This window comes from Nelumbo lutea, chromosome 3 (assembly GCF_056320005.1).
Source record: "Nelumbo lutea isolate HS-2025 chromosome 3, American lotus-T2T, whole genome shotgun sequence".
Classification (NCBI taxonomy): domain Eukaryota; kingdom Viridiplantae; phylum Streptophyta; class Magnoliopsida; order Proteales; family Nelumbonaceae; genus Nelumbo; species Nelumbo lutea.
Genome location: NC_142686.1, coordinates 32,214,321 through 32,232,567, shown reverse-complemented (window position 1 = coordinate 32,232,567; position 18,247 = coordinate 32,214,321). Strand labels below are relative to the sequence as shown.

Below are 18,247 nucleotides of genomic sequence, written 5' to 3'. Positions count from 1 at the left end.
GCCATGCCATTTGCGGCTCGACACAAACTTGGACTGGCACGACACGACGATTTGCGGGCCGTGCTAAGGATTTTAGGTCCACGGGCCGACACGACACGACACAACCGAGTGGGTCGTGCCACCTGTGGTCCACGGGCTAGCATGACCCAACCCGCAAAACGCCCCATGGCACGACCCATATATATATTATAATTATATAATAATATATTAATAAAATATTTTTTTTAATTTTATTATACTAATTTATTTAATTATTGCATATATAAGCAGTTTTATACACAAAATTCATATACAATTAAAATTTTAATATGTTGTAATTTTTTTAAATAAATAGCTTTGACCTGATACATGGTCCGACTTGGCCCAAGGCTCAACCCACGGGCTAGGCTGGCCCATGGGCTGTGCTGGTCTGACCCCCAAAATGTTCACCGGGTAGGGCGGCATAACCTGTGATGGCCCACAGTCCAGCACGACACGGCTCGCACAAAGTGCAGGCCGTGCCAGGACCCACTTTACACCTCTAGCTAGAGGCATAATCATTTTTCCCTTTGGATCATGGTTCATTGGTTTGATACATTGGGTAAAATCGATGAACCTGTGATATATATAGTCAATTTTGTTTTCTATACAAATAATCGGTAGGGATACTTTTGAAATAAGCAATTACATACCTATGTCTTTGAACACTTTCCATTCAGTTTAGGTATATACACACACACACACATACACACACACACACACATATATATATATATATATATATATATATAGTCAATTTTGTTTTCTATACAAATAAGCGGTAGGGATGCTTTTGAAATAAGCAATCACATACCTATGTCTTTGAACACTTTCCATTCAGTTTAGGTGGTCATGTTACTATTTTTAAATGGAAAAATAGACACTTCTTAGTGAAAGGTCAATTAAGTAAATAAATTATAAAGTATAGGGGTGTTTTAGTACAATGAAAATTATAGGGTAGATTTAAGTAAATTTATGAAACTATAAGGGGTGTTCTAGCTAATAAATGATGACCCTATATATTGTTAATATATAATATGCAGAATTATATAATATATTGCATAGAAATATTAGCTATATACATATATTCAAAATATATAATTATATTTTGCATATAAATATACTTTTTATTTTAGTTTTATTTTTATATTAAAATTTAAAATTGAGACCAAAAGGCGTTTTCTGGCAAAAATAGTGGGGTGAAGCACCATTCGGGCCATTTACACCCCTACTTGATTCATTTGTTTCAGATTCAAATCTTGTTTATTCAATTTATATTGCTCTCCTACCTTCCCAACTGTACAAACACAAAAATTTCTGAGGTGGAGGAATCAATGCCCCCCTTTGATCCGTTTACACCCCTAGTTAAATCATCTTCAGATATTTTTAAACCATCCAGGCCTGCAGCCCATGATGCTGTCATATGATAAAACTATGAACAAACCTGAAATCACAGATTTCGCCACAGAGAAATTTCTAGGAAATCGCTTTCTACCATTTTGTTTGAGGACCCCTAAGATGCCTTCTTGCATTTGTAGTTCTTGGCACAGAAGATGTAAACCAGCAGGTTCAAGAGGCTTAGGCCAGCTATGAGCAAGAAGAAATGATCAAGATGCCCCTCATTCAGGTTATCAGGTATCCATCCGGGCTTTCCGCCTTTGGTCGTTATTGTTGTTACAATGGTAAGAATAAAAGAGCTTAGGTAATTACCCAATGCTGTTGTAAGCAGTGCCAGTGCACTACATAGACTCCTCATGGCATCTGGAGATTGATCATAGAAAAACTCGAGCTGCCCAATGAAGGTAAATATTTCTGAAGCCCCCACTAAGACATACTGAGGTATCTGCCAGAAAATACTAATTGGCACCACCTCCCCATGGTTCACCAAACCGAGGTCCTTTGCAACCTGCAACCGTTTCGTCTCTACTAATGCAGCTGTTATCATGGACAATATTGATATAAAGAGGCCAATACCCATCCTTTGCAACTCTGAGAAGCCACTCTCAATACCTGTGAACTTCCTTGCAACTGGGACAAGGAATCTGTCATAGATTGGGACCCAAACAATGACACTAAATACATCGAAAGTTGATAGAGATGCTGGAGGAATGGTGAAGGAACCGATGGTGGTGTCCATAACCATTCCCTGTTCCACAAACATGGTAGACATCTGAGCATAGACAGCAGAGAAGACAATGCCTGTAGCCCAGATAGGAAACATGCGGATTAGTATCTTCAACTCCTCCACCTGTGTTACAGAGCAGAGTCTCCATGGATCGGAAAATCCATCATTTTTAGATTCAAGATCTGTCACCAAAGCAGCTTTGTCAAGAAACCTGTGGCAGAAAGGAAATTGCCCATCAATATCAAAATACAGAACATTCAGAATTAATCAAGTAAACGAACTGAAAAAAAAAAAAAAAACATTCAAATGAAATGCGAAGGTTCCCTGTATAGAAATCCTAGTTTTGTACTCTATTTTTATTGTCCTTGGATTTAATACTAGTATAATAGATTGTACAGTGGGTATCGTGTATGTATCTTGTTTTTGGTTTGTTCTTTTAATAAGAGGCATTTATGCACCATTTACCGTAATAAATAAAGCTTGGTCTCTGGGATGGGGGCATTCATTCCAATACACCCCTCATCCCTACTTCATCTTATCCCTCTCAGCTCTAGCTTGACTCCTTGGATGATTGACATGGTATCAGAACCATGGAAACCTGATTTGTTCATGTGAATCGCAAGAGCCAAACTCCTGTACTGACGGGTACAGTTGATGTCCCATCTAATTAAGTGATCTTTCTTCAGTCCCCTGCTTCCCAAAGAAAATCCCTCATCAGTTTCTCTAACCTCTTCACAATGACCTGAGGCATCTTAAAGACTAACAAATAATAAACAGGGAGGTTAGCTAGAGTGGATTTAATAAGCATCAACCTACCACCCAAAAAAAGATGGTTTCTTTTCCAGACTACTAGCTTCTTCTCAGACCTCTCTACAACAGGGTTCAAAAAATTGTGGACTCTAGGGTTGGCACCTAGGGGAAGCCCAAAGTAGGTCATTGTCCATTCACTACATGGAAAACTCAATATTTCTGCAATTGATCCCATCTCCTCACTCTCTGTATTGACTCCCACTACCAAACTCCTTTCCAAATTCACCTTCAAATTGGGCAGCTTCTCGAATAACCCATTGGCAATTTTCCCTGTCACAGAAAATTATACCATTAGCAAATCATAAGTAAGTCACTACAATATATTCCTTCCCACCCTCCACCCTCTTATTAATTGCAACCTATCAACTTTCAGGATCAATCTACTGAGAACGTCATCAATTCATCCAATGACTAGTTCAAATAAACAAGGAGGTGCTGAGCCCCGGTGAACTCCAATAGTAACCGGAAACTCTGATGTCTCTCCCACAACTGTTTTAACAACATTGGCACTCTTTTCCTTTCTGAAGCCCACCATATTCTCTCCAGGGACTCTTATCATATGCTTTCCCTAAATTAATAAATACCATATGAAAATCTCTACTTTTCTCTCTAGACTCTTCTATCAATCATCTAAATTAAAATATATTGCTTCCATGTTTGATTTCTTTGGCATGAAACTAAACTGATTTCTAAAACACTTGCTCCATGTTGTAACCAATTCTCCATTACTCTCCTCCAAAGTTTCACAATATGGCTCATGAGTTTAATCCCACAACAATCATTACAACTTTGTATGATAGTTTTCAAGGTGCCAGATGAGACTAGGCAATAGGGTGTTGTTTCTTGTTGCCAAGCCATCTGAGTGATGGATCTTTTTTCTTAATAAAAATCATAAATTATAGGATAAGTCCCTCGGTTCCATAGCAACCAGCAACCATCTTTCATTGACAATTGTAAGTAATCTTCATAAAAAATATACATTTCATATTAATACATAGAAAATCAACATATTTTAAGAAGAAAAAGAAGGAAAAATAAAATTTTGAAAATATAGGGGTTAAGCCCCTGTTTTTGTCCTAGACTCCCAGGAATAGAAGAAAAAGGGTGGATGAAGAAGAATGTGCTGATTGGACAAAATTTTAAGTTCTTCCGTGCTTACCATTCAGGTTTGAACTCTTCAAGGGTTTAAGACAGCATATACCAATATTTGTGTTGATTGAACCCTAACGAGTAGGAAATAATAAGAAGAAACTAGTATATAAACCAACAAAAAGAATAATTTAGTTTAATAATGTCTGTTTTATAATCTCAAAGAATATAGAGTGTAAAAATATTTCATAGCACCATGTGCAAAATAGCTAGGTTCTTAAGCAAGCCAACCCTCCGTGGGTGCCGACGTGCTGCGTTACCAAGGTGTTGCCTCGACAACTACACTTTGTATTATAACTATTATTTTTACATATAGGAACCACAGCGCTCTTTCTCCATTCATCTGGCATGCATCTTATTGAATAGTTTAGTTAGCCATAACAGGCACACATCTCCCATGCCTTTACAAACTTATTGGAGTACTATTAGGTTCTAGTATCTTTCCCTTCATCCTATATAAATCCTTCTTCACTTTGAAAATTTTACTCAACGGTTAAATAATTACTTGAAATGGTTTTAAATATGTCAAAACATATTATAAATAGATATACATGACAAAAACAGAAATATATGTCTTTATATGCACAACAAAGGCTGCTTAAGAAGTTAAATGCATTTTGCACTTTGAGGCATAAGACTCAAGATTGAACCTCAAGGTGAGCCTCATAATCTTTCAAAACAACAATTATAAACACAAGTAACTCGGCTAATGCAACATTACCAAGACATGGAAACAGCAAAGGGTATACACTCAATCTAGATAATAAGTCGTTGCGCTAATGGGGCAAAAAGTGAAGCAAAATAATTGGTTTAAATTGGTCTTTTGCAAACACAATAGTTTGTTATAATTTGAAATAATGGAAAACTTACTTCAGTTCATCACTATGCTCCAATTTCCGACTCCCTTCAATAGCAGAGGTTTTGTTTGGCAATTCGTACAAGAGAGAACTATCACGAGGAAGTTCCAAATTCCACTTTCTGAGAGATGCAACCACAACTCGACAAATTCTTGTAAGAGGGCTTCCACCTGGTTTCTGAAATCTATAAAGAGACGTGCCTGAGAGGAAACTTATAATGGCAAGACCCATGAACACTGTAGGTATACCAAATCCAAGGCCCCATCCAAGATTATCTTGTACCCATACAAGTAAACTACTTGATATGAGAGCCCCAATGTTGATAGAAAAGTAAAACCAATTGAAGAAAGATCCCTTCTTAACTCTCTCTCTTCGATCAGTATCATCAAACTGATCTGCCCCAAAGGATGAAACACAAGGCTTAATCCCACCAGTCCCTAGTGCAATCAGATATAGCCCAAAAAAGAATATAGCGTACTGTGCTGGAGTTGCCACTGGGCAAAAAGACCCCACACATGAAGGAGGCTTTAAGGCAGGAATTGAAGCTGAGAGGGTCAAAGTACACATTCCCTATACAAGCACAAAATTTACATCCAATAAATTTGTCTTTTAAAAGTAAAACATAAGAAAATTATAGATTGATGCAACTAGAACCAATAAAGAAGTAAGAATGAATGAGGCATACTCTATAAATCTTACTCCACACCCCTCAGGCATGGTCCACCCACTAATTTAGTTGGTGACCACTGATTGGAAAAATTAAGGGTCTGAAAAACAGGGAGATTTCTGTAAGTAGGACAGGTAATATCTTTAATGGGTAATACAAGAGAGGCAATATTCGTTGTCTCCTAGCTTCTTTCCATTCAAAAATCCAAGTTTTACCTCTAAACTGGACATGTAAGACTCCTTATTGTCAATTAATGCAGTTTCTTTGGGTTCATGGGTTCACAATGATGGTCTCACATAAAGCATTAAAGGATAGTGCTTATTCAGGAAAATAAATCCTTCTTTTTTTGGTGAGAAGGATAATAAATCTCAGGTTCATCATATATCAAAGAAATCAATATCTTAATAATTCAAATAAATAAAGAGAAAAACATTTTGAATATATAGTTACAATAAAGTATATTGTGGAGAAAACTGCAATTGTCCTGTATCTTCCCCAATATGCATCTGCTAAAACTGCTCCAATGAGGGGTGCAAGGTAGCAAGTTCCTTGCCAAGTTGTAACATTTCGTGCAGCAGATGCATTTCCTTCATGTAATTTATTGGTCAGATAAGTGACAAGGTTGGTTGCAATTCCATAGTATGCCAAACGTTCGCTGCATTCATTACCTGTATTTTTCACACTTTTAGAAGAAAAATGGGCTTTAGCATATATGCAACAGAAACTTAAACAATGTTGAGAAGTTGGAATACCTAGAATAAAGGGACATGCTCTCCAATTTCCAGTCTTATGCTTAAAAGCTGGATCTCCATTGATATCAACCGATCCATCTCCGGTATATGGTCCTCTGCTTCTTTTCTGAGGTATAAAAGGAAACATTACATATAAGTCTAGCAGTCTTGTTCTTTTGGATTATTTTTATTTATTTATTGGTGATTCTGTGTTGGGAGGGGTTGAATACAGGTGAATAAGGCCTGATTAAAATCAGTAAAAGAGGAGAAAGGGAACTGTAAAAAGAAGAAATGAAGTAGAGGAGATGACAGAAACAAAAGAGGAGAAAAAGTGGTCTGTTAATTGAAGAGAAAATCTAACACCCAGTCGGCCAAACTCCTTTATATTATATAACCATACACTTACATCAAAGTAAGCATATAATAATTCTGCATTTAAGTAATAAAAGATAATTTCCACACTGCCCTTACTTGAGTAATAAACTAAGATTGACTACTTTACTATTCTCTAAACAACCAGCAACATAATAGCTGTAAACCACAAGGGCGAGTTTACTCCCAATAAACACCCCCTCAAGGTGATGGATATGTCTTACAAAGACCCATCTTTCAAAAAATAAAGTCAATATGGGGTCTATTCAATGCCTTAATAAATCTACAAGCTGGTTGTCTAACTTGACAAATGGAGCATTTACTTTATTGCTTTGCACCTTTTCATGGATAAAGTGACAATCTACCTCAATATACTTCACCGTTTCATGGAACACTGGATTTGAACCTATAGTATAGCAGCTTGGTTGACATGTGAAGATGCATAGGAAGTAAGGCAGGAAGAGCTAATTATTGAAGCATACTTTTCAGCCACATAAAGTTCACATGTTGTAGGACCCATAGCTCAGTATTCAGCTTCAGCGCTAGACATAGCTACCACAATCTACTTCTTGCTTTTCCATGTAACCAAATTTCCTCCAAGAAACGTGTAATGACTAGTAGTTGATCAATGATCTGAGAGTGAACTAGCCCAATCAAAATTGATATGACTTGAAACTGTTTTTTTTTTTCCGGAAACTGTTAAGTGGCCATGATCCTTGTACATAATTCCAAGCCCTAAAGATCCCTTCAAGTACTAAAGTATCCTAGATACAGCATTGAGATAAGGTACTCTAGAAGTACAAGGGTTCATAAACTAGTTAATCAATCATACTAAACATGAATGAAATGTCAAGTCAAAAATTAGTTAGATAACTCAATTTCATAACCAACCTCCTACACTGATTTTTATCATCAACCAACTCCCCTAAATAAGATACAAACTTGGCATTCAGATTCATAGAAGTAGGGTTTATAACCTACCATACAAGTCTACTCAAGTAAGGAGACATTCAATAATAGCTGAAGTGGCTGAACTGAATAACTTATCTCTTAGTCTTTTAGTGGATAAATTAATTAAATAAATAAAATCTTCAAAGGTAAAGTAATCAAACTGTTGACAGGCTGACATTCCTTTTCTTGTTTACTATTGAACCTTATATTGCGTTCTTTCAATGTGTGGTTAGCAGGCTGTTCGTGGCACAGAGTTAAAAATAGGAATGCAGGGTCTATTATAAAGTAACTTTTGCTCCCATTGCAAAAATGGTAACATTAAGAATTGTCCTTGGACTTACATCTGTCAGTCATTGTATGGATTTAAATAGGCACCCAAGGCATGGTTCAGGCAGTTCAGAAATGTTATTACTAAGATTGGATATGCCCAAAGTTATTTTGACTCTTCCCTGTTCATCCACACAAGTGCCTTGTGCTCAAGGGTGGAGCCAAGGGCGGCAGAGGGTAGGGCTGCTCATGGTTCGGTTAACCAAACTGTGGGCCTATTTTTCAAACCAAACCAGTACTACCCATTTTTGGAAAACCGGAAACCGAAACTGAACCAAATCCAATCAGTTAACTGCCAGTTCGGTTCATTGTTTTTTCGTTATTTTTTTTATATTTATAACATATGTATTATAAGTAAACATATAAATATATAATAAAAATACTAGAAATACATATAAGATATAATATGACAAATATAATATATATATATACCGATCAATTCAGTTAACCGTTGGTTTTTATAATGGTTAACGAAAACCAAACTGGTACCTTCGGTTTTTTTGAAAATACCAAACTGACCGGTCTGGTTAACCGGAAATTTTTGGTTCAGTCTCGTTGGTTTGGTTCGGTTTTTGATGAGCACCCCTAGCAGAGGGGATCCATGGTCCCCCTATGCCTTAAAAATCCCCACATTCCCCATTTATATCTCACTTGTTTTTTGGCCCCCTCCATTTTTTTTGTGAGAATGACGGTTCAGCCCAGGGTCAGAATTTTTTAGGCCCAAAGTACAGTTGGGGTGGGTGCCAGCTCGGAATTGATGCCAATTCATGGGCGGGCATTAATCCTGGCTCAGCTCCTGCTTAAACGTAATGTTTCTTTTGTCATATGTAAATGACATCTTTATTACAAGTGATGATCATTAGGGCATTAAACAGTTCAGACTACTTATAGTTAGTCCTTTAAGATAAAGAACTTCTGCCCCTTGACTTATTTTCTGGTGTTGGAGATTCATTCCACTCCTTGTGGATATGTAATGAATCAATAGAAGTATCCTAAGGACGCTCTAAAGTTTGCTAATTTATCAAACGACAAGCATGCCACAACACCTTTAGAGCTAAATGTGAAGTATTCCAAAGATGATGGTGCTTCTCTTTCCAGTCCCACACTTTGTCAATAACTTATAGGGAGCCTCATATACCTCACCATGATTTAATCTGATATTGTGCATGCAATCCAAGTTATTAGTCAGTTTGTATCTGCTTCTTGCCAATTACATCTCAAAACTATACATTGCATCATTCAATACCTCTAAGGGACAACATCTAGAGGTTTATTCTTTTCTTCATCCTCACCATTCCAGCTACAAGCATATGCAGATGTTAACCATGCTGGATGTCTTGACATTAAATGTTCCAAGAATAGATGGCATACTTGGTGATTCTCTCATCTCCTAGAAGTGTAAAAAGCAACTTACAATTTCCAAGTCTTCAATAGAAGCGAAGTATCATACTCTATTAGGGCAGAATCCAGGGCAGTGCTGTATGGGTTAAGGATGGCCAAATCTCTCAACTTCAAAGAGATACGGGTATAAAGAGATGCCAATGTAATATTTGCTTGGATCAGCAATGACAAAGTGGGATCATGGACATATGGAAACTTGATAAAGGAAATCAGAAATGTCATACGAAATTGACACATAAAGTGGATTTCAAGGTCAGCTAACTCTTTAGCAGATAGGTTCAAATTGATATCTCCTCGCATATACCACTGCATGCAAATAATACTATTGTTATCTTTATTGTGTCCATCCAGTATTCCATGAGTGCATAGAACACATTAAAAGGGATTATCTAATGTAGGACACAGTAGGGGTCCTACAAATTTTAGATTCAGTAGTGGACTTTGTGGGGTATGGAGAGGTTTTGGGTGATTAGCAATGAAGAATAGGGATACAAAAGCAAGTAAACAGCTTGCTGTCCACCATAGAATGAGCAAAAGACTAGAAAGAAGGAAAAGAAATCTTGTTGTTAGAGTAGACAGCAAAGGGATAGATCACTTAAAAAAAAAAAAAGGAGACAGAGGGGGAATTAAGAGAAAAATTCCTGGCAACAACCTGAGTTCACTAAATTAAACTTTAATTCTTCAAATCAACTCTTCTTCAATTGCAATTATAATGAATATTTATAGATTAAACATATGAACTCAGATGTCCTTTTATAAACTAAGACATATGCCTGGATGTGCTCAAAAAACACCCTTAGGCTTATGCTGGCAGAATGGATGCCCCTGAGGGCTGAGGCGTAAGCCTCAAATGCATGAAGCATATGCCTCTTTGTTAAGCCTTATGCACCTTATCCATGCCTGAATAAAGAAAGAAAGGAAGGAAGGAAAGAAGGAAGGAAGGAAAAGAAATGAAGAAAAGAAGAACAAAAGAGGAGGCTTATGCCTCTTACATAAAATGCCATTTATTCAGCATCAAATATAATGTATCTTTGACATATTTCACATATACTCCTATCCTTGAAGAAAGCTTGTATCCTACACTTCAACAACGAAATAAAGGCAACATAAAGAAATTATACTAATGCTGTATTGCTGTTATGTAAGAATCCAGTATCATGAAACTTAACTGTTACTGCACATAAACGGGAAATGCCATCAAAAGATACTAAACAGAAAAATAGCAAGATTCATAGGAATTCTAAAGCAGAATTAGGATGAAAGAAAATTATTAAAAATGCCATATTAGGCGTGACACGGAAGTATTCTTTTTTACTTGTATAATGATATGACAAATGAAAATGCACCAAAAACAGAATTAATGCTACTTACATCCAGAATTGGCATTATGTATATATTTTTTAGCCAACAACAAGAATGGATCAAAATTGGAATCGGGGTAAAAAAATCACAAATTCCACGAATCCTACTCAAAGAGAACCCGAGAAGATATCATGGAAATAAGCAAAAATAGCAGCCATCTAATAACATGTTGAAATCAAGATTGATGAAGTATACTTAATTCCTGATGCATAAGAATTAAACTACCGAGACAACTAAACATCCTTGGAAACCCTGAGATGTCATAACCAGAATTTGTGTTGCTTTCTTTTAACCGCTAGGAAAACCTCTTCTTTTCCATTCCTACCAGCTTACAGTCTTAGAAATTGACCTAAATATATCTACAATTGAAACAAACCAACTGCTCCCATCTCCATTAAAAGTTCAAATAAAAAAAGAATGAAATATGAAGTTTCATAACACAGAGTCGAGATCGTGAAAACAACAACTTTAAGAAACAATGTTCAGCAAAAAATAAAGGAAGAAATGTACATGAAAAAAAGGGCAACAAAAGCAGATATAGTCTTTCTAACCTCCAAGAGCAATGTTTCCTCCACTTGAGAATTCATCACTCAGAACCAATAAAATCAGATTCTTCTTTTTGTCAGATTCAACTGCAATCTAAAGAATAAAGAACGGTTGGCAGTTAGCTCTTATATAACACGAGTTGGTTGGTTTTCAATTTTTCCGCCATATGCCGAGACCGTATCTGCTCTTAACAAAAACCTTTCCAACACGCTCCAACATGATCCGATCCGATCCGATCCTATTTTATCGAATTTGGATATTCTCGTTTCATATTTATTTTACTGTATTGGATCGGGGTCGGATCACCCCTATCCTATTTTGTATAATATATAGCATATTAACATTTATATGTTATTTAGTTATTTATAAATATATTATTTATATTGTATTTTCGTAATTTTTTATATTGCAAAAAATATGTATGTACATAATGAAAATAGTTGATTTTTTTTTGTTTTTCCTTTATTTAAACTGTTATATTTTCCTTTTATTTTAATCATTTATATTTTTAACAAAAAATAAAATTGGATCGGATCAAATTCAAATATCCAACATCTTTATTGGGTTCGAATTCAAATTAATATTTGTGAGATTCAATTGATAGGATCTATAGTTTATCGGATTGGATTCGGATATACCTTGATACAAATCTGATCCGATCCATTTGCATCTCTATTTGTGTCTGAACATCTATGTTCATAACATAGAATAAATTGACTAAACCAAACCGATTCGACCTGAAGTGGTTGGTTTTAAAATAAAGTTGGCTAGTTCTTTGATAAATGTTACAGACCGATGAATCAATTTGGTTATAGGTTACAATATTATCAAGACAAGGCCCAGTAAAGCTTTACACTATTATAAGATAGGGTTGGACTATGATATGGAAAAGATATGATTTATGAAAAACTTTTGATTAGTCAATTAGAATCATAAATGTGATAGCCAATCAGGTGTTATTTATCAAAATTCATAGGTGGGCTTTGATTGGTCAAAATTGTTCCCATATCATATCTTTTCTGCATCATGGATTTTCCCTATAAGACATTATATTATTATAGGGAGAGAATTAGAGAAAGAGAGAGAATTAGAGAGAAATATTATATCATTAAAAGAGAAAGTATTAATGATAGAGAGCAATTATATTATTAGAGAGAGAGAGAGAGATTTGGGTATTTTAGGCCCCTTAGGGAATGGGATTCCCATTTCTTAGTCTTAAAGAGTACAAAATTGATGACAAAAAACCCTTGAAAACCTAATATTAATAAACAATTAACAAAATATTAGTAAAATAGTAATAAAATAATAGTACTATAATAAAATATACAAAGATATTAGTTATTAAATGTAATAGTAATGTATAAATAAAATATTAGTACAATATTAAAGTAATAATAAAATACTAACATATTAATTGTTAAATAATTATATAAATTAATTTAAAAAGAATAAACAAAAAAATAGAATGTTAATAAAACTAATAAGAAAATAATAATAAAATAATAAGTTATTACTAAAATATAATAATAGAAATATTATTAGTAATAAAAATAATAATATATTCATAAAATTAGTTAATAAAAAACGAGAGAGAGAGGGGGGAGAGAAAGAGAGATCCCACCTGATGGTGCACAATCTAGATGCTCTTAGCTAGAGGGCAGCTCGGACATTGATCTATTTTGCTAGCTGGTCAAACTAAAAAAGATGAAGGCTTAGAGGACCCAAGGTGGGTGCTTCGATGCTTAAGTTAGTACTTTGTTGAGCGAGCCGAATGCTAGTATGCTAGTAGGGTAGTGAGCAGTAAATCGCGCGTACCTTGTGTCATTGGGGTTGATGCCCTTATACATGTGAGATGCCATATGTCTCACAAAACACCTCCGAGATCTTCGGCCCGTGTTGTTAGGAGTTTCTTCTGCACCAAGAGGTGGACTTCATGCTAGCCGATAAGGCTTATCGAGTCCATCCAATCTAAGTAGAATAAGGATAAGACTTGCAAACGTGCGGCATGATCGCGAAGAGGTCAGAGATAGTTGGCTTGCTTTTAGAAGTTGGCTACGTGTCACCTTGGCAGGTAGGGTCATCACGAGCTACTCGGACTTCGGTCCTGACTGAGGTGCCCAAGGTAACCTGGCTCGTTGAGGTGGTAGGGACTGCCAAGTCGATGCCCAATCAACAGGTTGCTTCCATGTGTCTATGCATGAATAGGTTGGGCCAAATCACCCCCTCATCACCACCATTTCCACATTAACCTATTTTAGCATATTTCTATTGGCGTCTTAATTTCAAAACTCAAAATTTAATAAAGTTAATAAAAATATAAATTTGGCAAGGTTTTATCTAACAACTATTAAAAATTAAGAAATTAATAATAAAAAATAACAAATCATTGATAACTTAGCCCAACTCGACTAGACCTATAAATTTCCAAGCTTCAACGACTATTTTCTTTTGAGTTAGGTCTAGCTCAGATCTACACCAAACCCACAAATAATGCATACAATAGGATGATCAAATTTTGATTATATCTAGCTATATCTACATCAACATCTAATCATGAAATCTCTAAATCCACATCCATAACTGATTATTATGTTGGATTTCGAATTTCATCGACAACAATCTTATTGTGTTTAAAAAGGAACTAATTATTTTTAAAGTATATATGTATAACAATTAAAAAATGCATATAAATATAAAATATTAAATTTATTAATTATAAGTTTTATATAATTACACATAATATCCATATGTATGCATAATTATACTACATATATATGAAATAATAAGTTTTTATTACATGCGGATTTTAATTAGATAGGATGGGGTTAAATCCGCATCCAAGCTCATTATTAATCAAATTCAAATTATAACATCCAAATATAGGATTATTAGATTCTAAGTCTACTTGGGTATCAAATTAGATAGGACCAAAGTTAAGCAACCCCTAAGCTCAACTTGAAACTTGATATGCGTGTATATATTATATAATATTTAGATAACAATTTTATATTAATATATAGATAAAAATGTTATATATATTTTTATAATAGACTAAAATTAAATAAAAATTATGATTTATAAAAATCATAATTTTATAATTAACACAAGAAAGTATGTCCATGTCCTTGGCCCAAACAAATATTATTATGCTTGAGGTGTGGGCTAGACTAGGCTAGGCAACCTTAAAAATTGTTAATGCACGCTATCAAAATATTTCCTGAAGTCTTTTATTTTTTGTGTTCATTGAGCTACACAATGCATGGGAGTAGCCCATCCCCCATACCTATTTACAAAAAATAATAACATTTAATTATTGATAATAAAGTAAAATAAATAAAACAGAACACTAATAGATAATATGGAAAAAATAATTATTTTATTAAATAATTAGCAATACTTTATTATTTCTGTTAAAATTATTAATATAATTAATCTAAATTAGTAAATTATTTTCTTAACAAATGATTAAAATAATGATTAATTGTTTTAAACAACACTGCACTCCTTCTTTAGTTATAAGTTTCAATTGTTTCCCTTTCCTTTGATAAACCACTTTTATCATCTCTTACCTTTCATTTTTCTTTTATCATTAAAATATTAAATATGTTTCTCAGCCTTGCCCTCTCACTCCTAACATGTAACATCATCTTTGTCTCTCTAACTTCTTTTCCCACATTGACTGATGGTAGACCTAACAGATCAATCAAGGTCATTATATATATATATACTTTTCCCACATTGACTGATGGTAGACCTAACAGATCAATCAAGGTCATTATATATATATATATATATATATATATATATATATATATATATATATATATATATATATTGCCCCACATATATACCTCAAACATCTTTCTTTATTTTATTCAGAGAAGTACGGACAGGCCTAATGCAGATTTCTGATTTCCACTGCAGAACTATAAACATTCAAAAAGTCAAAAGCCCACACTCTGCACCTAATACCCACCCTTGAATTGGCATTGATTTCGAGCTGGCACTTACCCCAAATGTACTTTGAACCTACAAATTCTAACCCTGGGCTGAATTGTCATTCTCTCTATTTTATTTTGTTAGGTTGACTATTGTACCGACCAAAATATAAAATATTTTTAAACTTGGTTTTATACTATTATGGGTCGTTTTGGTTGGCCTAGTAACAAACCCAACGGTGTCAGTTTGGTTGGAACAAATAGGTAAAACCAAACTGACCCGAACCATGTACAGCCCTACATCTCAGCATGAAACTAGGACCGACCATGTCTGAGATGTGTGGATACAGGACATGTTGCAACGTCTTGAAATGGCTAGAGCCAAACCTTCACATATGGCTAGTATAACTTTGGGCAGGTTTGGGTTAGGCTTTTGCCAAAATTTAGGCTCTTGAGATGCTCTCATTCCATCTAGAAAGTGTTGCAGGGTGTTTCTCATCTCAATCCTTCTTTGGGATGATCACTTCTGGAGCTTGAATTTGAAATTTTTAATTAAAATGTAACTAGGGTTTCTTTTTTGAATTTCTAACCAGTCTAGATTCAAAATTGAGCTCGATGGGACTGCTTTGGACCTCCCTATTCCTTGGTTTGGCACAAGAAGGGGTGGCAATTTTCAACCCAACCCGCTAACCCACCCAACCCAACCATTAATTGATGGATTGGGTTGTATCCATTTAATTCTGGGTCACTGCGGGTTGGGTAACCCGTTATCTTTGATGATATTTTGACTCACTGGTTCCATACCCTAAATTATTCACACTGTACCCCCCTCTCTCTCTACAGATCACTCGCATTTTCCCAACCAGAATATCATCCATCATGTGTGCCAGTGGGATCTTCTCCATTACCCATTTTGAGGTCTTGACCGGTGACTTTGAGCCATTTCACACGAAGAAGAGATCGCATCTTGCATGTGAGAAGGAGCCAATAGATCCACCACCACCATAGATTAATACTTCAACTATAGTACCTCTGTTTTCATCCGAGAACCGGAGGAGTAAAAGGATTGATGAGGTAAAGCTTGGATAATTACGAGACTAAGATAACAACACCACAAATCAAGACCTCAGCTGTAGTAAGAACTGGAGGGGGTAAAGAGTTCACATCTCCGCCCCACAATGTAGCATATTTTCATAGTGTATTATAAATATCTTTTAATGATAATATCAGAATTGATGATGTCACCATCAAGAGATGTTCCTAATACATGGTGGGATGTATTGTGAAAGTTGTGGGGCAGCCCTATGTGAACTCGGAGGTAAAAGGCCCAATCAGCCGGAGCTCATATAATTCTGTGGCTCATGGTAAGTGACGGGTGGGAACTCTCTGACTTTACGATTGTGGACAGGCATAAATTATCACTTGTTTCTCTCAAAAATTGAGCCCAAAAAGTGTGTGGTGATTATTCCCAAAGATAGAATTAATAACTAAATTCTATACGTTGTGCGCTAGCTTTCATCGTGTCCTTCTATATTTTGTTATGCATTTTGTAATTTTGTTGGCTTGTTTTTTCATTTTTTGTGTTTACTATAATTTTTGTTTTATTTTTCTTATAATTTCTATTTTTTCATCTTTCTATGTTTTAGTGAATTAAAAATTAATGAATTGGGTGGATTGAATTGGGCTAAGGCAGATTTGGGTTCAAACCAACCCATTTATTTTTCTCTAAATGGGTTATTAGAAGTGGTAGTTACCCACCGCTCACATTGGAGTTGTTTCCGTCCATCCCAGTCATTGTCTTCATACCGGTTGCTCCATTGAGCAAGATAAGCATAATGCAACTGAAGGGTTGTGCTTGTGAGTCTCAAAAAGGAGAGTCAAAATGAGGTATCCATAAATCCCAGACCAATAAATGAATGTGCAAAATCAATCTTGAACCAAAGGCTTGTAATAACAAACCCAATTCCCTAAATGTATTAGGTAATTGCAAACAAGTTCAAAGGTGCTGATTTCTACTAGGTTGTAGTGGAGACTTGGAGTTGAATTAAGGTTCAAAATTTTGTTATTCAATATGTATCATATGAGTGGGTTATTGATATGTCTTATTTTAAGGACATTTTAAAAAATATGTTTGTTTTACATGTTAAATTAACTCATTTTCCACCCCTGAAATTTTAAAACAAAAAAGAAAAGTAAAACATGTGTGGTTCAGAATATCGATACACCTCTTCTAGCGTATCAGGTATATCAATATTTTGAACCTTGTGTTTGTTTTGAACCTTGTGCTGAATGTTGCCTTCACTACCCCTGTTGTGTAGCCCCCATGGAGCCAATAATAAAGAAACAAAATTAAAATTCCAGAATTGTTTATATTTGTTGTAATCATTGTTCACAATATCAATAAGATCTTGTGAAATTTCCACCATTTTGCTAGATGGCGGTATGAAAATTTTCAAGGATTTTTTTTTTAAATCTTTGATAGTTTGTTGATATTTGGACAACATTTTAGATTATATATTTAAAATTGAAAATTTTAGAATGTTATTAGAAACTTTTCAAATTTTCCCTAAATTCATCATAATTTACAAAATTATTTCCTAAAAGAACAAATAAGCATTCGATGATTGGCTTACCATTTAAATATAATTCAATGGAAGGCATACAACTATAAAAGAGGATTCTAGATCTAAGAAAAAAATAGTAACAAAATGTTCAAACTCTTCAGGCTGTGTTTGGTTGCAATACAAATAAATTTACCCTGATGCAAAACCATGGCAGTGCATATGATTTGAGTGTAAATTCTGACCTATTTTTGTTTCAAATTTTAGCTTATTTGTTTTGTTGCAGTACAATGAAGTAAATTAAGACATAAAGCAGAATAAATTAAATCCAAAACAAAATTAAACCAGAATTTACATTTTTCACATGCACTCCCATGCATTTGTACTATTGCACTGCAACCAAACACGGCCTAAATGTATGATTGTAGTTCT

At 34.9% G+C, this 18,247-nt stretch overlaps 1 protein-coding gene across 2 annotated transcripts; it reads right to left on the bottom strand.

Annotated features, from left to right (window-relative positions):
- Positions 1-1,196: 1,196 nt before the first annotated feature.
- On the bottom strand, positions 1,197-11,482 carry LOC148864059 (protein NRT1/ PTR FAMILY 8.3-like). Of its 2 annotated transcripts, none has more exons than XM_088975635.1 (5): positions 11,322-11,482; positions 6,379-6,484; positions 6,077-6,308; positions 4,973-5,529; positions 1,197-2,354 (listed from the first exon to the last, which is right to left on the bottom strand). In XM_088975635.1, exons 2-5 carry the CDS (start codon positions 6,393-6,395, stop codon positions 1,532-1,534), a joined length of 1,629 nt encoding a protein of 542 aa, XP_088831761.1. In that variant the 5' UTR covers positions 6,396-6,484; positions 11,322-11,482; the 3' UTR covers positions 1,197-1,531. The 2 variants fall into 2 exon arrangements, with proteins under 2 accessions (XP_088831761.1, XP_088831760.1); XM_088975634.1 differs by having other exon boundaries at positions 6,077-6,294.
- Positions 11,483-18,247: the final 6,765 nt, after the last annotated feature.